Source organism: Cricetulus griseus, chromosome 4, assembly GCF_003668045.3.
Source record: "Cricetulus griseus strain 17A/GY chromosome 4, alternate assembly CriGri-PICRH-1.0, whole genome shotgun sequence".
NCBI lineage: Eukaryota > Metazoa > Chordata > Mammalia > Rodentia > Cricetidae > Cricetulus > Cricetulus griseus.
This window is the reverse complement of record NC_048597.1, coordinates 162,873,106-162,897,936: the sequence shown is the minus strand read 5'-3', so window position 1 is coordinate 162,897,936 and position 24,831 is coordinate 162,873,106. Positions and strand designations below refer to the sequence as shown.

The window sequence follows — 24,831 nt, the reverse complement described above, 5'->3', positions numbered from 1 at the left end:
AAAAATTCATTCTTGTCAGTTTTATTGATGTCTTCAGAGGAGGGGTTCTCTGGAGTCTCTCCAGATATTGACAGCAGAGGGCGCTCTAAGCCTACAGTAAAAAGCTGATGGTTCTAGGATGGCATTCTTGGCTAACTCTATCATCTCTCTCAGCTCAAAGTCCTCTACCTTAAACTTCTGAATGAAGCTGGTTCCCTCCGACTTCTGTGGCGTGCTCAGCACCGCACCTCAGGCTCCACTAACCAACTTCTGGGGAGCGCCCAGAGAGAACAACAAGAGGTTGGACTTTGAATTCCCACCCAGCCTCTGTGGCCAAGCACAGCTGTGCCCCCTCACAGTCCCCAGGCTCCCTCCCTGAGAACCCTCCCACCCAGTCCACCTCCTTGGCCCCTGCCCACCTCCTTGGCCCCTGCCCTGGGCCCTCTGGAGTTCCAAAGGAAGCTGGGTGTATAGTTCCCAAAGTCGCTGTCCTGGGTGACTGAATCCCTACTGGTAAACAAGTCAAAGTGTCTTTGACCCAGGCTGCTGAGGCAGTGGCCCTGGCTGCAGAGGAAGAGTCTAAGCGGAGGCAAAGCCTGGCAGGCCAGTATGCAGCAAGCCTTAGTCACCAGCTGGAGCTCCTTCACCAAGACCTCTGTGCCAGGCAGGGCCAGTGGGCCTCTTTCTGCTCCGCGTTGATGGAAGCTCAGTGGCTGCTAAAGACACCTTCAAGCTCTAACCCAGGGAAGTCCCCCCAGCCTGGGCAAAGCCCCAAGGGGTATGTACCTGGTTAACCTGAGTCAGGCTTTTAGGGAAGGAATGAGTATGACTTCACAGGGTCCCAGAAGTAACCATACTAACGTGTCCTTTTCCCATGCCTCATTATCTCTGCCCTTTGACCACCCTGTCATGTCCTGTGTCTCTGCAGGGTGCCTTCTCAGCTGGACATACTGCTGGGCCACTTGTCCCAGGCCATGCTGCAAGAAGGCCACCGCTTGAAGGCCTGGGGCTTCCTGGGCACTGGCACAGGGGCGGAGCTGCTACAGCCAGGTAAGCCCCACTTGGACTCATCTGGGGTCTTCGGGGAGCTGGTCTCTGCCTTGAAATTAGTCCCTGCATTCCGGGTGACAGGCACCACAGAAACTCAAGTTCTGCCCCTAAGGCACCTGCAGCAGGGAGCGTTGAGGGGATTGCAAAGCAGTTGAGTGCCCCGGGGGTTGGGAGGGGGTTCCTGTTCAATGACCCCACACAAAATAGAATAGGGAAGTTCAGAAATAGGGAGGCCAGAGAAGGAAATCATACAAATGACAGCTTTGCAGACCACGTGATAGTTCTTTAAAGTAAAAGCCAGGTATAAATGTGAACCATCAATTTTGGAAAGTGTTGGATTTGCCTGGAAAAGATATCCCTTGGTGATTTAAAAGTATGCTGAGTTCTGGAAATTCCCACCCCCAACTCGATACCCACATACCTTTCCCCAAAGGACCCCCAACCAGCCTGTAGTCTGACGAGATCTCAGTGGTGCATTCCAAGGGAAAAGCAAAAAAAACAAGGCCTCTGTCCTGGGGAGCACCATCCTTGTGGGACTGGGGTGAAGTTCTTGCTAACTTCTTCCTGTCACCATGAAGACTTGTAGCCTTCCCTAATCACCTCAGGGGAGGCCCAGCAGGCAGCCTTTGCTTTCCTGCAGCCTCAGCGTGTCCTGATGACATCATCGTGAATCCTGTCACCAAGTTAATGGTTCCTGGGCCCAACTGTATGATGCTCCCAGTCAGTGGCCACATGGGGCCCATACCCCCTGGCTACTTTATCCACCCTGACACTGGGCGTGTGCTGCCTCAGACTGGACACCTGGGATATGATCTGCTGAAGGCAGCCCTGATACCCATTACTGACTATAATGCAGGTAAGACCCTGGCCCACTAACTAGCCCCAACCTTACTTTGGGTTTCAGAGACAGGGCAGAGCTCCCTGGGGACCTCAAGAATGAATACCCAGGGACCACAGCCCAGGCAGCAGGGCTCTATTCTTGGACAGGGGTCTTGATGACTAGCAAACTAGTAAACACCTCTTTCTCCTCCTCCTCCTCCTCCTCCTCCTCCTCCTCCTCCTCCTCCTCCTCTTACTATTTCCACTGGATTCAGGTGGCACAAGCCTTTTATCCAACACTTGGGGGGCAGAGGCAGGCAGATCTCTTGTGAGTTTGAGGCCAGCCTGCTCTACAAAGCGAGTTCAAGGCCAGCCAGGGCTATACAGAGCCTGTATACCCTGTCCAAAAAAGGGGGGCAGAAAACTGTTCAACAAATGAGAACAGGTGTTCACAGCTACTTTTTTTCCCCTGATCTGTAGAATGGGTGGGGGAGGGGAAGAGGCAGGCGGGGAGGCTGGCAAGTAGATGGGTACCCATACCTCCCTGTCTCCCTATCCAGATGTTGTCCGAACATCAGAGGTTGCTGTTCTCCCCTACTTGCCCTACCCAACAAGTCCTGTGACAGGTTGCCCTCCAGCCACTCGCCTGCCTACCCTACAGCCAAGAAGAACATCACAGCTGGGGGCTCTCATGTCTGACCCCATCACAGGCATCGAAGTGCCTGTGCTTGCTGTGACTCTGCACCCCCAAACAAGGCAGTGGCTCACTCTTGGAGGGACATACTGCAATCCTCTCACCAAGACATTGGCCCCTTTGGAGTTGGGGGGCCCCATGAAGGACCCAGTCACAGGAGGCATCGTGCCAATTCTAGGCGTTGGGCTGGATGAACACACAGGTCTGGCAACCTTTGGTCTCTTCCACCCTGTTGTCCCTGTCTGGCCTGGATGCCCAATTTCTCCCAGCCTCCAACTTCCTCTTGCTCTGGCCAGGCTGGAAACTATGCCCCATCCTCTCTTTCCGCTCTGCCTCTGCCTCTCTGTTAAGCATCCCCAAGATGATTTTACAGTAGAAGTAAACCCAAGAGGGCAGCTCTTCCTGCCAGTACCACATACTCCCCTTGTTCTTGTCCTTGGTACTGCATGGCCCTGCTACAGCTCACTTTTGTCGTCTTTCTTCTCCCATATGCCTTGCCTTGCATATTTATACTACCAAGGATCTCTTTCCTACCTAACCTTTTAGGTGTCTTGCTTCCAGGTCAGGTGCTTGCAGTGGGAGGGCTGCAAGATGGCACAGGGAGCCTCCTGCTGCCTGGTGACAACTTTGAGGAGCCACTGAGTGGGAAGACAGTCCGGCTCCTGGGAGCTTCCCAACAGGCAGGCCAGCTATTACCCCACCCAGGAGGGTCACAGGCACTGCTGGATTCCAATGTCCTGGTGGCCCAGAGGCAAGTTATTCTGAGGCTCCAGCAGTGTCAGGAGACTCCAGGGTCCAGGGCACAAGGACTTCTGGAATCTGCCATAAGGGACATGAGACGAGCACTGGCTTTGAGTCTCCACCATATCCTCCAGCAGGCACAGAGACTGGAGAGACAGTTGCAGGCAGCACGTGACATTGAAGCCACTGGTGGCTGTATAGGTATGTGTTGTTTGAGGCCCTGAATTCCCAGTTCCAGCTTGGCTGCATGTTTCAGCTCCTCTCAGCCCAGCTCAGGACAGGGCCTCGGCTCCACTGGCCTTACACATGTGCGACCAAAATAAGAGACTAGATAGAGACTTTGTACCCAAACCCTGTGAGTGGCTTTAGGCTGCATTACTCTTTTGTTCTCTTAATAACATTGAGTCTTATAATTTATGTTTATAAAATACACCATCGTGTTCAAGCCAGGCATTGGTGGTGCACACCTTTAAACCCAGCACTCAGGAAGCAGAGGCAGGTGGATCTCTGTGAGTTCAAGGCCAGCCTGGACTACAGAGCAAGTTCCAGGCCAGGTTCCAATGCTACACAGAGAAACCCTGTCTCTCTCTCTCTCTCTCTCTCTATATATATATATATATATATAATATATATATATATATATATCCTTGTTTTCATAAGGTTTCCAGGCACATAACCAGCATGACACACATTTTACATGGGGATCCTAAAGTATAAGGAGTTGAGTGACTTGCCCAGCAAAGGTTCTGCAGCTAGTTGGCAACAGAGGCAGGCCCAAGGCTAGAATCCCTAAGCCCTCAACCCCCTCCTCACTGTTATTCCTAAAACGGTCTTCCTTTTCCACATATAAACCCAGAAAGGGAGCTGGCCCTACTGTCCCACCTCTTCACTATAACCCATATATATATATATATATAAAAAGCAGGAAGAGGAAGTTAGAGTGGCATCGTTCTGGAGCTTATCTCACATCTCACTCTTTCTAGAAGCTTCCGCCTGCTCGTGGTATAACAAAAAAAAAAAAAAAAAAAAAAAAAGAAAAGAAAAGAAGAAGAAGAAGACGACGACCCTGGGGGTTAGAACTGAGGATCAAAATTACAGTACTTCCCAGACTTAGTTAAAATAAAAGACTGAATAAAATATAATTTATATGGACTATGGACTTCTTAGCTCAAATTCTGACACATAGAGGATAGGTACTCAGGAATATGAGTTCCCATCTCATCCCATCCCACTTCTCAGTGTGGCCTGGAAATTTTTCTCGGCTTCCCAAAACATCTGATGCCATTCAGGCCATGGTAATGTCATAATGTCTTCCCTTCTGAATTAAAAATGCCATCTTGGATCCAAGGGAAACACAGGCAGTGTTTAAACAGCAACCTCTATGGTCAGGGATGAGGCACTTAAAGCCTGGGAAACCTCAGGTGGTTTTGCCTAACCCCCAACTCCTCTTCTCCCTATATTAGGATTAATGTGCTACCCTAGGACTGAGCTCTGGGTCCCAGCCCTGTATGGAATGGAGATTCCAGACCCTGAAGGCTCTGGGCTTATGGTACCTATCCTGGGCATGCATCGAGATGGGGATTCTGGGAATACCACACCTTTGGCTGGCACAATGGAGGACGCTGCTGGTAAAGGTGAAAGGCATCTTGGAACCCCTAAAGCTCCAGGGGGTCAGGAATGTGGCTTAGTCCCTGGTAGAGAAAGCCTTGGAAGGATAGTTGGCCCTGATGCACTGACACATAAGCCAAGAGAAGGGCACGTTCTGATGATTCTGCTAAATTTCTGAGAGCCCCAAATAAGATGTCAAAGGTCTCAAAATGTCAGACCTGCAGATCACAGCTCTCCCCTGAAAGATCAGGGTCCTTTCAAAGATAAGTACTAAGAAACCATCCACCCTCACACAGCTACCTGCCCCAGCTCAGAGCTCTGAAAAGGATAAAGGGGACTCTGGGGGCTTCTTCCCATGACCACTCTTCTTTCCTTCATCTCCATTTACTAAAGTCAGTGGCGGCTTTGACATCCCACAGGTCTTGTCCCAATCTCCATTGGGGCTCAAGCCATCGATCCCTTAACCGGGGAGCATGGTCCTGTCATTGGTGCTCACATGGATCCCTCTGCTAGAGTGGTGGTGCCTGTGGTACAGCTGCTGGAGGCCTTGCCACGTGGAGTGAGGGACCCCAATCTGGTATGTATGAGCAGCTGTTCATTCATTCACTCAACAACCACAATGTTGAGAGCCTTGTAGGTTCCAGGCAATGTGTGCACGGTGGAGATGCAAGGCAATTGGGCTTCTGTCCCTAGGGAAGTGGTTCAAACCCTGATTAGAGGTGACAATGATGTGAAGGGAACTCATGGGAGAGACACTGAACCCTATTAGAGAAGAGTTCAAGGAAGGCTTACCACAGCAGATAATGCTTGGGCTTGAAGATGAGGGCAGAGAAAGCCACTCCAGCCTCATGACAGCAGGACAAACAAAGATGCCAAGAATGAGGCCATAAATGTGTGGAAGTAGAATGATGGATAGATAAAGGAAGCAGAGAGGCCCGTGAGGAAGGCAGGAGATAAATGGCAAACAACCTGTGTTCTTAGAGGCTAAGAAGTGGACTGGGAAGACCATGCAGAGTCAATGAAGTCCAAGTACATATGCAATAGGCTAAGGTAATTGTTTTTAAACCTTTACATTTAAAAACTATGGAATATCAAAAAGTTATTTATAAACCCACTCCATTTTAAAATTACATAAAAGAAGAAGCAAAAGGCCCTTTCCCTAGCAACCTCTGTACTCACGTCACAGGTCAACACCCCAGCAGAGACCTCTTGCAGATGCTACTTCCAGTCTCGCCCACCAAATGTAGCCACCATTAGCAGGTTGTCACTCCTCCTTCCAGACGTTTTATGCTTATGTATAACCAGCATTCTAGAAATTTCCCTCTGGCAGATGTGCAAAGGATGTATGGAATAGAGCCAGGCCAGTGCAGGAAACCCTGTCAGGAGGTTGCTGCAGTAATTCAGCTCTTGGCAGACCTTCATCAAAATAAAAATGATTTAGTGTCTTACCATACATGCTGAGCCTAGTTACAATTTCAGACACAAAGATGGATGTGTGGTAGGAGCTTCTTGATAGAAACTGGGACACTTAGAGTCCTACCACCACCATTTCACAGATCAGCATGAAGGAGTCAGGCTGGTAACTAGTCACTTACCTGTCTTCTCTGGCTCCTCAAGAGAAACACCAAGGCAGGAGGCTCAGGGACTCTGCAAAGACTAGGCTGTAAGAAGGAGGGGATGGCTAGGGAGCTAGAAAGAGGTATGGGGTTGTTTCCTATCTCCAACCAAGTCAACTGCCTCACCAAGTCAGGCATGGCTGGTCAGGGCATCCCGAGAAGCCTTGAGGTCTACAGCCAAGCAATGGGTACCTGTGGCTGTTCAGAAAAGCCTGAGCAGTCTGAACATTGCAGCAGATCCTCTTGGAGCAGGAGCTAAGGGCCCATCAGCAGTACTGGCAGCTTCGGGAGCAGGAGGAACAACAGCTGGCAGAACACTTGTGGCACCTGAGCCAGGAGCTCCACTTCTGCCCTGGCCATGAAGCCACACTGCAAGTAAGACCTAAAGGACCATCTCACCATTTCCACTCTGTAGATGGTTCGTTGTTTTTGTTTGCTTGTTTTTCTCTTTACTCTTTGAGGGGCCCACCATCCAGCTCCCAAATAGTCACACAGAGACTTATTCTTTCTTATGAATGCCTGGCCTTATCTTGGCTTATTTCTAGCCAGTTTTTCCTAACTTAAATTATCCCCTTTGCCTCTGGGCTTTTACCTTTCTCTATTTCTGGATAGCTTTTCTTTCCTTCTTATTCCATGTGTGCTGTGTGGCTGCATGGCTGGGTGGCTAGCCTCTAGCATCTGCCTCTCCTTCTCATTTTCTTGCCCCTCCCTTTTCTCTTTTTCTCCTTCTATTTATTCTCTCTGCATGCCAAGCCCCACTTATCCCCCTCCTGCCTAGCTACTGGTGGTTCAGATCTTTATTTGACCAATAGGGTGTTTTAGGCAGGCAAACAGAGTTAAACAAATACAACATAAAAGAATGCAACACATCTTTGCATCATTAAACAAATGTTCCACAGCACAAACAAATGTAATACATCTTCAACTAATACTCCACAACACCACTCATCTGCCATCACCATACAAGTTCTGCTTTTAATGTCTAGAGCCCTTGTTTCCCCATTGGCCACAAGAATAGAATCCATCTCAGAGTAGACACAATCTCTATCTTAGCTATTTTTCTATTTCTGTGACAAAATGCTATGACCAAGGCAACTTATAAAAGAAACTGTTTAATTGGGCATATGGTTTCAGAGGGTTAGAGTCCATGATGGTGAAGCATCATGGCATGGTGGAAAGAACATATGAGAGCTCACATCTTGATCTGCAAGTAGGAGGCACACTGGGAATAGCATGAGTCTTTTGAAACCTCAAAGCCCCATGACACCCCTCTTCCAATAAGGCCATGTCTCCCAATCCTTACCAAATAGTTCTGCCAGCTAGAGACCAAGTATTCAGATATATGAGTTTATGAGGGTTATTCTCATTCAAACCACCAGAGTCCACAAATTCATAGGGCACTAGAATCTCAGTCACCCCTAAGTCCCTCAGCTGTATGAAAGTAGAAGGGAGGCTGGTATGAAATGGCCAGGCTTAAAGCCCTGCCTTCCCTCCATGGCCCAGCCCTTTGTACTTTGTGTCCAATCTAGCTGAAGGCTGCTGAGGAGGCCTGTGCAGCTCTGGAGGCCTGCTACTTGCAGGAGACAGAACGCCGAGCTAGAGCCCTGAGCATGCTCAGCAGCCCAGAACGGTGCTTGCTTTCTCAAGGTGGGTAACAGGTCCTAGTAGTGGTTACCTTCATCCACCACTGCCAGGGAACATGAGAAGCCTCTCTACCACCTGAATGTACTTATCTCTCATTGATTCCCACCAGGCCCCAGCTCATACCTAGCAGGTTCACTGGCTCCAATCAACTGTTAGCTTTTCTTCTCTCCTACTTACTATGCTGCTAGCTATTGTTTTGTGGACTTTCTCTTTGCCCTTTGCAGCAGACAAGAAAGAGTGGGAAGAAGAGGCGCAAGTGCTGCTGGGCGTGCGAAAGGTCCTGCATAGTTTAGGACAGGCATCAGAAAAGCTCAGGAAAACGTCCACCAGGCTGCAAGGCCAGGCAGAAGAGGTGTGCCTGCAGCAGAGTGAGGATCAGAGCCCACGTGTCTGGAATCATCACAGGAAGGTGGGACCTGAGGCTGGCAAGGGGACCCTATGGGATAAGGACATCATCATCAGAAGGTTCTCCCAGGGTCATATAATATTCAGGGGCTGATGGGGCCCAAAGATCACTGGATAGACAAAGAGGAGCAAGCAAAAAGAGTAAGAAAGTCCATTTAAATTTGGCATTATGCTTCCTGTGTTATAGGTATTACAGCATCTCTCTGATGAGTTCCGGGAGGTAGTGAGGGACAGGCAGAACTTCCTGAATAGGGCTCTTGGAAACCTTCAATACCACCGGGAGCTCAGCCACCTCCAGCTCTTGCATATCCAGGTACTGACCCTCCGGACTTGGCCAAAAAATCTGAGTTTCCATCTTTGATAGGAGATCCACGGAGAAACTCCCAAAAAGGATTTGTGAAATAGGGGTTCCAAGCATGGAATTCAGTTCTCGCTTTCATCCTAGGTCACTGTCTCAGGAACTCCTGTGTGTTTGGAGAACTATCCTGGAGACAGATTCTATGGAACAGTCACTACTTGTCTGGGGAACCAGGCTGCCCTCTGCCCCCTGCTGATCCCTTTCCTGAAAGGCATCACTGCCATGCTCATAGAGGATCAAGGCCATCATCTAGGGCTGGAGGACCAGGCACCAGCAGTGGGTAAGGTTGGTCACTTGCCCACCTTCCTCTTCTTTTGACAACACCATTCATGCTTTGATACTCCTTATATGGCAGTTAGGGCTTCAGGAATCACAGCATCAGGCCACAGTGGGTTGTTTAGGAAGGACACAGAGAAACATGATATATTAGTTATCTATTGCTATATAACAAACTACCCCAACGTTTCAAGGCTTCTTAGGTTACAGTTTCTGTGGGTCAAGAATCTGGGTAAGGTTTGCCTCTGGCTCAGGGCCTCATGCAGGCTCCAATCTGGGTACTAAGCAGGGCTGCAACATCTCAAGGCTTGACCTGGAGGAATTCACTTCCACACTGACTCTTGAGGTTACTGGCACATCTCCAGTTTTCACTGGCCGTTAACCAAAAAATATCAATACCTGACCGCAGAGACTTGACAGTGCATCGCACAGCCTGCAGCTGCCTCCCTCAGAGCTAACAAGCAGGAGAGTAAGTGAAAGCAGCAAGATGGGAGGCTTTGATATAATCTCATGTGTCAATCTCAGAAGTGACAGCCCATCACAGGCCCTATTTCATTCTGTTGAAATGAATCACTAAATCCAACCACACTCTAGGGGAGGAACTCATACAAGAGCTGACACACATTGTGAAAGATCATTGAGGCCAGCTTAGAGGCTGCCTGTCACCATATTTGGTGGGGGGTGGGGAAGGAGAAGAGGGAGAAGAGAGCTAGTTAGCTGGCTAGCTGTACTGGGGATTAACCTAGAGGCTTTCACATGTTAGGCAAGTAAGAACCCTACCACTGAACTGTATCTCTAGCCTGTGTTTTTTCTCCCATCTTTTATTTTAAGGAAAAGTTTTACTAAATTGTGCAGATCAGTCTCGAACTCACTCTGTAGCCCAGGCAGGCCTTGAACATGTGGTCCTCTTATCTCTACCTCCCAAGCAGCAGGGATTATAAACCTGAATGACCAGGTCTAGCTCTTAGGCTCTTCTTTCACTTTGGCTACATAACTATACTTTTACTCACTCACTCATATTCAGATGCAGACAAAGCTGACAATATCTGGACCCCACCATTATTCTCCATTATGAAGAAAATAGATACCTTGTTCCAAGACCCCAGGGAAATAGCTGAACTACAAAGACAAATACATCTCGGACCACACAGACCAGGTAATCTCTTTTCCCTTGAAAATTACTATGGTGTACTCAAGGTAAATGATGATGTAACCTCCAAGCCCCAAAAGATATTGAACCCAAGGATATTGGATCCTATCTTACCAGGCATCATTTCCTCCTTGCCTCCACCCCTATTAAGTCTCCCAAGGGATTTTTCCATGTAAAACATATCAGGCAAGAATCAAAAGATCATTGACCCATAACCTAGTCAATTCTTTCTCTTTTTTTTTTTTTTTTTTGGGGGGGGGGGATGGTTTCGAGACAGTGTTTCTCTGTGTAACTTTGGAGCCTGTCCTGAAACTCACTTTGTAGACCAGGCTGGCCTCAAACTCACAGAGAACCTCCTACCTCTGCCTCCTGAGTGCTGGAATTAAAGGCAAGCACCTAGTCAATTCTTAGAAGAAAGTTCCTAAAGGTATTTTGCCTTCCAATCAAATGCTGAGTCTAAATCTTTGTATTTAATCAACATGTTAAAAGGGAGTTCACAGGACACATGAGATACAAGGATACAAATGAGAACCAACAGAAAGAATATTTTGCCACCCCCAAAAAAGAGCACCCAGATCACTTTGCCAATGTGGGGCATTTTACAATGTCATGTAGTGTTCTGAACCTATGGTAACTCATTTACAACAACCTGCAAAGGTAGGTATTAATATTCACTTTATAGGGGAGAAAAGTGAAGGCTCTGTATAGGCCAAGTAAGTAGTCAAAGATCCATTGCTGATGTGTGGCTCAGCTGAAACTCCGGGAACCTTCCCCAGAGTCTCACTCTCAACCTGCATCCTAAAGAAACTATCCAGGACCATGAGGCACTGCCAAAAGAGATGCGGGCAACTTCCTTGATAATGAGATTGATGACTACCTTATATGCCACCCTAGACCCTTCATCCAGTGGCTGATGGAAGCAGAGGCAGAAACCCACAGCTAAACACTAAACTGAACTCCTGGAGCCCAGTTGCAGAGAGGGAGGAGTGATGTGCAAAGGGGTCAAAATTGGACTGGTGAAACCCACAGAAACAGCTCACCTGAACAAGGGGGAGCTTAGGGACCCCAGACTGATGGCTGAGAGGCCAGCATGGGACTGATCCAGACCCCCTGAATGTGGGTGTCAGTGAGGAGGCCTTGGCAATCTGTGGGGCCTCAGGTAGTAGACCAATATTTATTCCTGGCACATGAATGAACTTTGGGAGCCCATTACACATAGAGGGATGCTCTCTCAGTCTGGACACATGGGGGAGGGCCTAGCCCCTGCCTGGGATGCTATGACAGATTTTGGAGATCCCCCATGGAGGGCCTCACCCTCCCTGGGGAGCAGAGAGAGGATGAGGGGGACTTGCGGAAGGGTTGAGGAGAGGGAGAGGGAGCTAGGATTGACATGTGAAGCAAGCTTGTCGCTAATTTTAAAATTTTTTTTAATGAAAAGAAAATAAAAGAGAGATGCAGGCAACGTACTCCTGTGAATGTCCAGGAAGGCAGATTGGTGTGTATCAGGAAAGCCAGGGCAGGCTTGTAGGAGAGCAAGCTCTGTCTCCTAGCATGAGGATTAAAAAAAAAATACTTTAAACTCCAGTTGTGGCTCTTGGCTGGCAAAGCCAAAATTATATACTATCTGGACCTGGCCAAATAAATAAATAAATAAATAAATAAATAAATAAATATAAATTTTAAAAAAGGGTTACTGATTCTGATTCTGGAGGTTGATCAACGTGATTAATTCCTTTCATAGGAATTGATGAGAAACAAGGGGAAAGACATGAACCCTCATTCAAGGATAACCCTCTCCAACCATTGTAAATTCTTATGCGTACTGTCTTGTTTGCCCCCGAGAAAATCTAACTCTAATTCTATTATTCATTTCTTATATAAATAAGAGAAACAATACTCAAAGATGCATGTGACTCTCTCAATGTCTTACACAGCCCGTGCCAAGACACAGGTATCCTGATGGCTACTTATTACATATTGCTGGCTAAGCCATTTTACATTGTCCTCTTAAGAATAAGACAATAGAAGTGTCTAAAGTCCCACTTAGATAAATACCCATTTAGAGCAATTATCTGGAGGCCCTTTAGAGACAATTTTATAGATAAGGAAAAATCTGAATACATCAGCACGTATAGAGTGCTTGCTGTATGCCAAATGATATTCTGCATATAGCATGTCCAAGGAGCCAAACAACTTTGGATCTACTACTGAGAAAATACTGCCACCTCTTCTGTGCCTCCTCCTAGGTCTTCTGTTCCTGTTGACTGGGGCTCATTTTTCCATGTAGATGACTGGGGATGCATGAGGCACAGGCCTCCCTGGAGGATGGACTGACAGACAGACTGACGGATGATGGATAGATAGAAATAAACACTTCCCTAAGTTGAATGGTCATTTTATTGTTATTGTCAACTAATCATTACTGCATTAAAAAATCAGTGAAATTATCACTAACTTGTCTTGATTTCTGCAGGCCCAAGAAACTCTTTGCAGAATCTCCTGAAGACTCAGACGATGCAGGGAGAGCTGGTAACTGTGCAAACCATGCACCTTTCTGCCTGGGAGTTTGTAGTTTACCAGTATGGTCTCTCCGTCCTGCACCTCCTCATCCCCCAGCTGCAGGTACATCTGTTTCTGGCATTCTGTGAGGCAGTCTCCCATGAAGCTGTGGAGGTCAGGGTGGCCAGGAAGAGACTCAAGAGGCATCAAATTATCTCTAGGAAGAAGTTCCTGCAGCAGTGAACTGCCTCCCTTAGGGCAGCTGATGGGAGCTATGACAGCAGTCTCAAATCAAACCTTTGGATGGATAGTAGCCATGTGCAGAAACCAATCAAACACTGTCTTTTGTTGATAATTTTCATGAGGCAACCCAATTGTTTCAAAACTCTGACACTGATACAATTATTTTTTCCACTTTCAAATGGAGAGAAAACGATGCAGAGTGGTTGGGTCAGCTTACCCATGGTCATAACCATGAAGGCAGAACCATGGTTAGAATCCAAGCTCTGGGTCTGTCAGTCTAGGAGAAGCAGAGGGCTGAAATGATTGTTGTTCCTACAATCACAGTTGGTATAAATATAAAACACACAGCTAAAAGCTTCATCTTCCAGCAGTGTATTCTGATTCTACTTCCCCTGAGTGTACTTATAATTTAAATGGATGCTCCAGTGCACTTATTTCCTACTATGTTTGATGATATATAGCTGAGGACAACTTTTTAGCAAAGGATGGGTTTTGGTTTTGTTTGCCATTCAGGCTCCGGAAACCACCCTACAGATTGCTTCTCATCTGCCTGCCATGGAAGTCACAGGAAATGCCTTTGAAGGTTCCTTCTTCTATCAGGTGATGCAAATTCATCTCGGGATGGGGGCTTTTGGATTCTGAAATCTGGTCAAGGCACACAGAAGCAAAAGGAACCAATTTTATAAAACATTTTTCTCCCTCAAACCCTAATGAATTTTATTCTCCTTTGAGGGGGGAAAAAGCCATTTAACTAAAACATAATAAATGTCAGTGAGTAAGAGCTTTTCTAATCAGCAAAGTAAAAAGTCCTGGCTGGTGCCCAGTGGAGCATAATGGCTTCATGCCCATTTATGGATCTATGGCATTGTACATCTGGTGTTGTGAAACTGGTATTTCCCGTAAGAGTCATGGGCCCAGCTTCAGGGTATCTTTCACAATCATATCTCCTTATAGAAACAGTCCTGTATCTTTCCGGCCTCTGTAGTTCCTCAAGTCCATAGACTGGAAGTCTCTTCCTGGTAACTCCAAGCTGATGTATATGAACTTTAAGCACTGAAGACAGTCCATTGGTAAACTAGTCAATGTGACCAAGAAACAGTTTAAACTGTTAGTAATGGATTATTGGGGGCTTTAATAAGAACCCCCAGGACACATAGATAGATAGATAGATAGATAGATAGATAGATAGATAGATAGATAGATACATACATACATACATACATACATACATACATACATAAATACAAAGATACATAGATACATAGATAGATGGATAGATAATGCTCATTTGACCTTCAAAGAACTATGAACTCAGCAAGAATTTAGCTCCATTTTACTAATGTCCAAGGAGTTGGGGCAGTGATGGGAGGAGGGGAGGGGGGATTCTCATAGGCAAGGTATCAGGCCCTTAGTTAGGTTCCTTCTATGTGTTGTATTGTTTTCAATTTCAGCAACCTTACAGGATAGGTACTCTTTGCCTCCATTTTGTAACTGGACAGTGGAGGTCTAGAGATGTTATATAATAGTCTAAGTGTTAGCAAGAGTTGAGAGTCTAGTTCTGATGTATTTGTCACACACCTCATCCCCCTAATCCATCGCTAGTTCAAGGTACAGCTCTCAGACCCATTCCAACCATCTTAAGTTTTTCTGTGCTAATCCACTGCCTCCTGGGAGAATAGATGAGGGTGTCATCTCAGAAAAGATGTTTCACAAGTGGTTTGAGAACCCGATGACAATGAAAGCAAAAGGATGGAGCCTAAGATCCTCTCAGGCCCTTACTCTTGACCTGTGATCTTGGACTGACTGCATCAACTGCCTAAGGAGTATGCAAATGCCTGGCCCCACCCACAGCCCCAAGCTAGACTCTGGAATGGGCTTTGACAATACTACCATCTCCTTGGCAATGTCCCTTCAACCTGAGGGCTGGAAAAGCACTGCCTAGCGAAAACCTTGATCAGGTGGCCCCAAGAAGAGTCACCTGGTTCTGAATCTCAGTCTGTCTTCTGTAAATGGAAGTGTTCTTAAACAATTAAGAGATGGCCACAGAGATGGCTTGGTGGGTAAGGGTGCTTGCCACCAAGTCAGACCACCTGAGTCTGCTCCCCAGGAGAGAACTGACTCCCTCAAGTTGTGGCCTCCACATTCATACACACACACATACATACACGCACACAACACAAACACACACACACACACAGAGAGAGAGAGAGAGAGAGAGAGAGAGAGAGAGAGAGAGAGAGAGAGAGAGAGAGAGAGAACCCAGGGAGGGCAGCGGATAAATAAATGGGAGAACGTAGGCAAAGTTATTTTTTCAAAGTTGAACTAAAACAAACTTTCTTCATCTCTGAAGCTTCCTTTCAGTAAATCTTAATCATGCCCAAGGAGTCTTATTTTAAGTGAACTGAGAAATGTGGAAATGCTCACAAGATTGACGTGTCTTTGCTCGGGGCATCTTTTCCACACAGAGCACTGAAAACACCTTGTTTGTTGGGAGAGAGTGTTTGGCCTCTGTGGGACGTTTCGTTCTGTTGTTGATCCACTGCCTGGCCCACATCACTACTGGGGACTTCAACCAGGACTGCAACCCCAAATTTCTGGGGTCGTTTTATGAGGTAGTTAAGACATGTACAGAACTTCTCTTTCTCTGTGACTCAAACGTCATTCCACAGGACAATAAATGCTGTAAGCATTGAAATATTTGGGGTCTATTGGAGTCCCATTGGTGGCCTGACTGACTGGGAAAAGGCTGTTCCTGGTCAAACTTCCGGTAATAGCATATGACAGAATGCATGCTCTACTGGGGATGCAGACTAGCTCTGAGGATAGTATCTCAGCTGTGGCAACACTGTCAATGCATAAAGCTCACCAGAATTGTTGGGGAGAGAGCAGGTGGAGATGGTCTCGAGCCCCATTTTGCTTTCAAGCATCATTTGAAAGCTTTAATAGCAATTACTCCAAAGTCATACTGAGCTGTCCTTTCTCTTCCTTAACCAGGGGCTGAAAGCCTACTTCAAGGAGGCATTCTCTACTACACTGCAGATGTCAGCAGTTTCCTGGGACAGTAAGTTCGACCAAAGCCTAAGTGCTGTTCTGCTGAAAGAGCAGTCCACCTCTGAAAAAGAAAGAGATCTCCTCTCTAAACTCATTGAGAGGAAGTGTGAGCCTTGCTTGTCAAGACAGTCATCAGAAGAGGTAAACTACATTTGTCTCAGATATCACATGGTCTTAGTTAAAAATCAACTCCCTCACAAAGAAAAGGCCTTGCTGTGTGGCCCATTCAGATAGGTCCAACACTTCCTTGAGTTGTCACTGCCTATTATCAATAAATAAGCAGAAGTCTATTGTAACCTCATTGTGACTCAGAGACTAAATGTAAGTGACCAAATGATCCTACGTTTATCCAAACATAATGTGCTGTTTTCTATGCAAACTTGACCATGGTCTTAACAATATACCATTATTAAGGACCTTTCTGAAAATATCATCTCATAATCCTTTTAAGAATTAAAAATAAAAGATCCTGGAGATACTTCTCCACAAAGAACAATAAAAGTTGCCTCTTATGGTTAGTGGAAGAGTGAAGCAACAGAGAGACTGGGGAAAGAAGAGACTGGAGGCAACAGTACAGCAAGAGAAACAGAATATCTCAGAGACCTGCCACCCTGACTTCACAGGATGGGGAGTCTCACCCACTCTATCAGTGCTGATGTTGGCAACTGTAGCTACTGGATAGCAGTCATGGCTCTCAAAGGCCAGCAGACCACTTAGACAAGTAACCTGAAATATGCATAATAGCCCTACTTTGGAATTTGGTTTCTGCTTATATAAGATATACCATGACCAAAGCAATTTAGGCAAAAGGTTTGCAGATTATAGTCCATTATCAGGGGAAACTAAGGTGGGAACTCAGGCAGAAACCTGGAGGCTAGAAATGAAACAGACACCATGGAGAGACACTGCTTACTGGTTTACTTTCAGGCTCACATCCACCTACCTTTCTTATGTATTGCAAGTTCTACCTGCCCCAGGATGGCATGGCCCACAGTTGAGTGGGCACCCCACAGTAGTTAGTGATCAACTACATGCCCCATAGACATGCTCACAGGCTCAATCTCGTGGACTCAATTCCCTCTTCTCAGGTGTGTCGTTGATAACCAAAATTAACCATCGTAAGCCCAGCCCCTGTCAACTTGGGCACATAAATCTACACAGTGAAAACTATAACAGTCCCTTTCTTGCTTGCCCTCCAAATCTCATGTTCATGAACATCAAATGCAGTACAACTTTAAAGGGCCTCACAGTCTAAAGTTTTTCAGTGCTTTAAAGTCTCAGATCTCTTTAAGAACCCTAAGTCTCTTGACTGTGGGCTTCTGTAAAATCCAAAACAAGTTACATACTTTCTTATTTCAAGAGGAAAGAACCAGGGCACAATTGCAATCAGATCAAAGCTGATTGGTTGAGTGCCCTGCACTCTAGGGGCAGTGTTGTAACACAGGGGAATGGAGGCTGTCACCAATCCAGAACCATTATCAGTGCACTCAATTTCTCAGGCCAAAGATGTGGCTAGCTACCAGCCAGGTATCTCCCACCCCTTCACACTGTACTGAACTCAAGATCCTGTTCCTGTTAAGCAGGGAAGCAATATCTGTGGTTCACACTGATGGCCTAGCCACCTTAGCAGGAGTGTGCTGAGGGGCTTAAGCAGCTCTCTGGCTCTGCCTATCACCCTACTCACAGGCACCCATTAGAGCTGTAGGAGTAGGGTAGAGCAAATGAGCACAGCTCTAACCACACACAGACAAAATTGGGCCTAGAAGAACCTCCCCTAGCATTCCCAAGAATGCACTGACGCCAGGCATGCATCACCAGCAGCAGAAAGGAAAACCATAGTTCCTGCTGCCACTCTACCTATAGATTCTCCACTGTTGCCCCACCCCTGCTTCTTGTCTGACCACACACTGCTGTCAGGACAGAGTGTGATCAGCACAGAAGAGTGCTGCTGCCCCCACCATTGCCTCTCTCCATGCATGGTTTGGGCCAGCATCACTGACTGCTCCAAGGACGAGGTGCTGCAGGCCCCTCACCACCACTAAGGCCACCGGGGCTACATAGAGGCCCTAATATGTAGTTGAGCTAGCAACAATAGTGCCTAAAGAGACTCCAATCATCCAATAGGCACCAGGACTCCCATTGAGGTAGTGGCTATACAGTAAGCACCCCATATTTAATGAGAAAACCAGATCCACTGCAATGTATCCCGCATTTTCCTAAATACTAGTATTCCCATCTTGCAGAGCCCACAAAGGTAGACAGGTCTCCTTGACTCTACCACAATTTGTACTATGTAACATCATTAAGCATAGCCAAAGATTCTACAGGAAGACTACACTGCAGATATGTTGCTTTGGGCCCAGGGCTAGGCATAATATCATTGCATCAGAAGCAAGCATCTGAGACTACTCACTTCATGGCACATAAGAAGAAGAAGAATAGGAAAGGACCAGGGCCCAGGTCCTTTCAAAGGCATGCTTCCAGAGACTCACTTCCTCCAAGTAGCCCCAGCCTTCCACAATTCCATCAGCTCCCAGCAATCTTTTGAAAACTTGAATGTATCACTGGATTAAACCATTAGTTTGGTCAGAGCCTCATGATGTTTCTCTCTAGAGCTGTCCTCATAGACACACACACACAGAGAGAGAGAGAGAGAGAGAGAGAGAGAGAGAGAGAGAGAGAGAGAGAGAGAGAGAGATGCCTTACTGGTGACATTGGAACCTCTCAATCCAGTCAAACTGGCCACAGAATTCTGTCATAATCCAACTCCTGTAGATCAGAGACCAGTCAGTTCTCTGTCCGTGTTTCTCAGCAGCATTGCACAGCAGCATTGCACATCTGCTCACTCTCTCCTCTTCTGTACATTTTCTTCACTCAACTCCCAGGACATTGTCTTCCTCTGGTTTTCCTCCCACACTTCTGGTTGTTCCTTTCTGGTCCCTTTGCTGCCCTCTCAGAATTAGAGGGCCAAAATTTAGTTCTCTGGATATCTTCACCTCCTAACCCTCTAACACAACTCATATATCAAATTCCTTATTAATTATATCCACCTAGTTGGCTACGAAGCATCACTAAACAGGTCCAAGATCCAATTTTTATCTTTCCAAATGAGGTCCACCTAAAAGCATGCTCATCTTGATTGATGGCAACTCCATTTTTCAAGTTTTTCAAGACAAGGCTTTCAGAAACACTCCCCTGTGTGTTTACACTCCACAGTCCACTCATTAGGAAAGTCCTGTTGTTCCACCTTCAAAACACATGCAGAGTTTGACCACTGTTTGGTGAATGATACTGCCACCACTTAGTCCCAGCCACCCATCCAGTCATCTCTTGTCTGGATTTCTTTATTGTCCAGATGTCTTGATACCGATTGGCCTCCCCAACACTGCCCTTGCCTCTCTTCAGTCTGTTCTCATCACAGAAAAGTGTCCTTTTAGAAGAAAAGTCAGATATCCTCAAAACCATTTTGTGACTTCCCATTTCATTTGGAATAAATGGGCGGAGCCAAGTCCCCCTCACCTACTGGTCTTTGCCCACTTCGTTTACTCAGATCCAAACGCTCGGTATATACAGCTTATTAAGTGTCCCTTCTGTCCGTACTGTTCTTCCCACTACAGCAATACTTCTTGAACAGGAGTGATTTGTCCCCCAGAGGATGTTTGGCAATGTCAGAGACATTTTTGTTGTTATGACTCAGGAGAAGGAAGTACTACTGGCAAATAGTGGGCTGAGAACAAGGATACTGCTAACTAGTCTAGAATGCATAGAAAGCCCTCATAACAAAAAACCATCTATCTCAAAATATCAAGTAGAGTAGAGCTTCAGAAGCCCCATTCCAAGGCATTAAAATGCCCAACTCCCTCATCTCCATTGTCTTTGCTCAAGTCAGCAGCCAACCCTGACTGTACTACCTTATTTTTCAATCCTTTTTATATTCATTCACAAATTCTTCCTTACTCTGCTCTATTTTTGCCTGTTCCTCTATTGCTTTCCAAAATACAAATTTGACTTGCTTGTACTGTTTTACTGTTTTTCCTCCTTTGCTACAGTATGAACCACATGAGAACAAGGATAGTAGTTGGTTTTATTTTCTGATCTAGCCCATCTACTAGACTTTATATGTACTTTACTTACTGTCTAATAAATTCCTGTTGAACATGAAGCTACATACTGACATTATCACAATCTACCAGAGTCAGCTATATGAGGGGTAATAGGAACATTTTATATATGCCTGTCATGTGTCAAATGTTATGCTGAAAATTTTACATGCCCTGTCTCACTAAGTTCACTTCTGGAATAGTAGACCCAACAGTACTTAAGAGCAAGGATATTAACTCTGTCCTTCACACTCTTGACAGTACATTAAGAAAAGCAACGAACTCCTCCTTTTCACTAATATGGAGCATTTCCTAAAAAGCATCCTTTCTGAAGAGCAACAAATCTTAGTAACACCGAGAGCTGGACTCCATGGCAAAGAGAAGGTGAGATGCCATTTCTAAGGAGTGATCGATAGCCTTAGAATTATACTTTACTATATACACTTTCAAATGTATTGGCGTGTGTTTAAGGTCATGTTTATGACTGGACACAACAGCAGAACAAAGAATTGGGAATTAATAGTGATATGGTTTTAAGTACATTATTACTTAAAGAACTTTTTCTGTACCAACAAATCTTAGATCTTTGAGTTAGAAAGAACCCAAGAGATCATAGTTTGTTCCTCTACCCTTATGTGGATTAAGTGTTAATTGCAGAGAAAAGGGACTGAAGAGGGCTTGCTTCTTGTCACCCCATGAAAGAGGGGAAAATATCTAGAACTTGAGTCCACTGCCTTCTCACTTAGCTGCTATTGATTTGTAAAACACCATTTTTAATCATATATATTTCAAAATGTTATGAGTTTTGTTTGTGGTCCTGGAGCCAATCAAGAGCCTTGCACATGCTAAAGTGGCACTCTACCAGTGAGCTGTACCCCCAATCCAAAATGTTGAGTCTTTAAAAGTCACCAAAATTAGTATTTGATAATGTCTTTGAAAATACTAACAAAGAAAGAACACCAATGTCTTCCTTTCCCCCATGTAGAGTAGTGGCCTACATAGGAAAATCAGGATCAGAAATTAGCTACTGAAGAAATAACTGGCTCCAGTCCTGGCCTCAATTCACTTTGTTTAAGATTATCTCTAATACCTGAGATGAAGACTACCTTTATAATTTTGTTAAAGTGTTACACAACTTTAAAAGCAAACAAATCATATTCACATGACTCACATAAGCATATAGTTTGAGGTATACATAGAGCATAATAGGAGCTGTTTGCTCCTCAAATTTAGGAAATAATTCTACCTTCACAGGTTGGTTTGTATGTGTTCACAAAACTGACAGAACAATCACAAGGGATGAGTCACGTTATGTATTGTTTCCATTATTCAGCTTTGGGATTCATCCATATTTGACAAATAGTCATAACTGGGTTCTCTTTGCTGTATTTCATTGTGTGGACTTACTCATTCCACTAGTGATGGATATGTGTGTGTTTTCCAGTTAGGAATTACTATAGTTAGTCCCCGCTACCTTCTAGTGACCACGTGTGATTAAGGTTAGTTAGATACCTAGAAAGAGAAACTCTGGATCCCCGGAATGGCTTTTTTAAAAATAATTTTATTCTTTGAAAGTTTTATGCATTTATATAGCATACATTAATATATCTGTCCACCACTACCTTCCTCCAACACCTCCAAACTGTCTCCATCCCAACTTCATGTCCTCCCTTTAGGTTTTTTTGTAATTAATAACTCTGAATCCGGTAGTGCTGCTCATATGCATATATGGACAACTATCAACTGGGACATGAGCAACTTACCAGTGGCTACATCCCCCAAAGAAGAATGACCCTCCTTCAGCACCCATCAACTGCCATTATCTCCTTCAGTGGGGGTGGGATCCCAAGAAATCAGTATTTTTCAGCTTCAGTAAATACTAACTAGAATTCCAAAGTGATGAACTATGTACTGTCACCATAGAGCAGGAGAGCATTCTCATCATCAACATTTGTTATTTTACATCTCTTGTATTTACCCATAAACTACCCATTGTAGCATACGGCAGAAAGTTTGAATTTTCGTTTTGTAATAACCACTGAGACTCAGCATCTTTCTAGTGTAAATATTCAAATGTTTGAGCAACTTCTTCTATAAGGAAGCCTTTAACTCTTTTGCCCATTTCTCTCTGAGTTCCCTATTTCCTTACTGATTTCTAGAAATTATTTTCCCTAATTTTATGAACCTTTTAAAGATAAAAGTAACTATCTTTTTTCTGTTTTATTTTTAGATCTAGAACGGAAAGTGGTGACCACATTTTAGCCAGCGTGCAAAAAAAAAAAAATCAGTACAACATCTGATAAAATGTAAAAGATTTTTTTTGAAAATATCTGTTCTATTCATGCATAAATCATACAAATGTATATTATAGAATCTTCCATGGAAGAAAGGAACTTGCTGTTGTTTTCACTGTAACTGAATTATATCTGGTGTTTCATTATTTGTTAAATACACTGACTGACCTCTTCCTGGAATAGTAACATCTGTATTAATAAATAACATGAAGTAGATATGTAGCTACAGTACTTAAGATGTAGACTATATGACAGACAAAATTCTCTGAATGGATTGGCTAGAACACTCCAGTTGGTACGATATCAGAAACTGACATTCCCAGGGTGAATTAAAGATCAGAAGAGATATGAAATGATTGCAAGAAAACTTTGAAATACAAAATCCAGACTTTAAAACCTGCTGAAATTACAATCCAATGGCTGCCATTCAAGGCTTTTCCCATACAGGTAATTCCCTTACTTGCACTTCAAGATGGATAGCAGAAATATTTTTAATGCAGCAACTGTTAAGCAGCATCCTCAGTTATGGAAGGAAGGCAGACTGGTGAAAGATTAAAGCTCCATGCAATAGGGCTGGAGTTGGAGCTAAGTGGCAGGGAGTCCACAGATCCTAGGTTCAATTCCCAGTACATGCCCCACCTCACCAAAACAAAACAAAAACCTGTACACAAACTTTATTTGGGTAACTAGTAAATAGTAAGTAATCAATAAGTTCATTGTTTTTGCTCATTTTTTTGTTTGTTTTTGTTTTTCCAGTACTGAGGTTAGGACTCAGGACCTAGAACCTGGGACCTTATACACACGAAGCAAACACTCTACCAATGGAACTATATCCCCAGCCCCACACTGGGCATTACCCATTCAACAATTGGTGAAATTGTTGATCTTTTGCCACAATTAAGAGTTGTCAAAAAAAGAAAAGAAGAAAGAGTTGTCTTTAGGTGGCTTGGAATTTAGCTCTAAGTTCAACCAATCAAAATACTAGTGGAAATTACTTTAGAGAAAATACATTTAAAATACTTGAAGCCAAGCATGGTAGCACACACTTGTAATCTCATTACTTAGGCTGAGGTAGCGGGTGAGTGAGCTCCAGGCCAGTCTGGGTTACATGGTCAAACCCTGTTTCAAAATCCAACCAAAACCACTTGAGTCACCATAAAAGATTTATATTAAGGTTTAGCAGAGGTTTGTAAAGCAGACCATAAAGACACCTGCTCAGAGGCATTCTTCTGTTTCTTCCACCTGATGTCAGGCAATGAATCTGACCTCTTTCTGCTAGCAGCTGGCCTCTTGGCTTACTTATGTTAAATAGTTGGGTTAGTTATCCAGTCACTGTGAAAAGTAAAGACTAAATGTTGTTTAAATGACAGGGGCCCCATATGTTCATATATTTAAATGCTTGACCCCAAGTTGGTGGAACTGTTTGTTTGAAAAAGATAAGGTGTGCTGGTGCCAGGAAGTGGTGACATACTCCTTTAATCCCAGCACTTGGAGGCACAAGCAAGCATATCTCTGTGAGTTCAAGCCCAGCTTGGTCTACAAAGTGAGTTCCAGGACAGCCAGGGCTGTTAAACAGAGAAACCCTTTCTCAACAACAACAACAAAAAAGGGACATCAATTGAGAACAATGCCTCCATAAGTCCTGTTGGAGGGTAAATTCCTAATTAGTGGTTGATGGGGAGGGCACAGCCCATTGTGGATAGTGCCAACCTTGGGCTGGTGGTCCTGGGTTCTGTAAGAAATCAGGTTGAGCAAGTCATGTGTAGCAAGCCAGTAAGCAGTATGGCTCCATGGCCTGTGCATCTGCTCCTGGCTATGGGTTCCTTCCCTGTTTGAGTTTCTGTCCTGATTCCCTTCAATGAACAGTGATGTGGAAGGTGGGAGCCAAATAAACCCTTTCCTCCCCAAGTTGCTTTTGTCATGAAGTTTCATCACAGCAACAGCAATGATGACCAAATCAGAAAATGTGACCTCATGGAAGGAGATCTATCACTGGGGACAGGCTTAAAGGTTTCAAAAGTCCACGTCATTCCCGGCTGGTTCTTTCTGCCTCATACTTAGGGATATACATGTGAACGCTCAACCATTGCTCCAGCACCATGCCTACCTGCCCGCTGTCATGCTCCTCACCATGATGCCCATGGACTCACCCTCTGAAATTGTAAGCCTCCAATAAACTCTTTCTTCTGTTGTCTTGGCCATGGGATTTTGTCACGGCAATTGAAAAGTTACTAAGAAAATGTGTGGGCTTTAAAATGACCACATTCGTTGCCATTCTGATTAAAATCGATTGCTGCTTTGAAA

At 45.0% G+C, this 24,831-nt stretch overlaps 1 protein-coding gene across 1 annotated transcript; it reads left to right on the top strand.

The window, feature by feature from the left end:
* Window positions 1-1,679: 1,679 nt before the first annotated feature.
* Window positions 1,680-22,517, top strand: LOC103160929. Its single transcript, XM_027412173.2, has 17 exons — window positions 1,680-1,885; window positions 2,409-2,744; window positions 3,104-3,484; window positions 4,747-4,917; window positions 5,311-5,468; window positions 6,742-6,882; window positions 8,037-8,154; window positions 8,376-8,560; window positions 8,744-8,869; window positions 9,002-9,194; window positions 10,215-10,346; window positions 12,814-12,962; window positions 13,596-13,682; window positions 15,548-15,694; window positions 16,077-16,274; window positions 20,495-20,617; window positions 22,464-22,517. Exons 1-17 carry the CDS (start codon window positions 1,717-1,719, stop codon window positions 22,467-22,469), a joined length of 2,820 nt encoding a protein of 939 aa, XP_027267974.2. The 5' UTR covers window positions 1,680-1,716; the 3' UTR covers window positions 22,470-22,517.
* Window positions 22,518-24,831: the final 2,314 nt, after the last annotated feature.

Coding starts and splice junctions, on each gene's coding strand:
- LOC103160929 (XM_027412173.2), top strand. CDS start 1,717: ATGGTTCCTGGGCCCAACTGTATGATGCTCCCAGTCAGTGGCCACATG. Junction 13,683..15,547: donor AAGGTTCCTTCTTCTATCAG/GTGATGCAAATT, acceptor TTTTCCACACAG/AGCACTGAAAACACCTTGTT. Junction 16,275..20,494: donor CAAGACAGTCATCAGAAGAG/GTAAACTACATT, acceptor CACTCTTGACAG/TACATTAAGAAAAGCAACGA.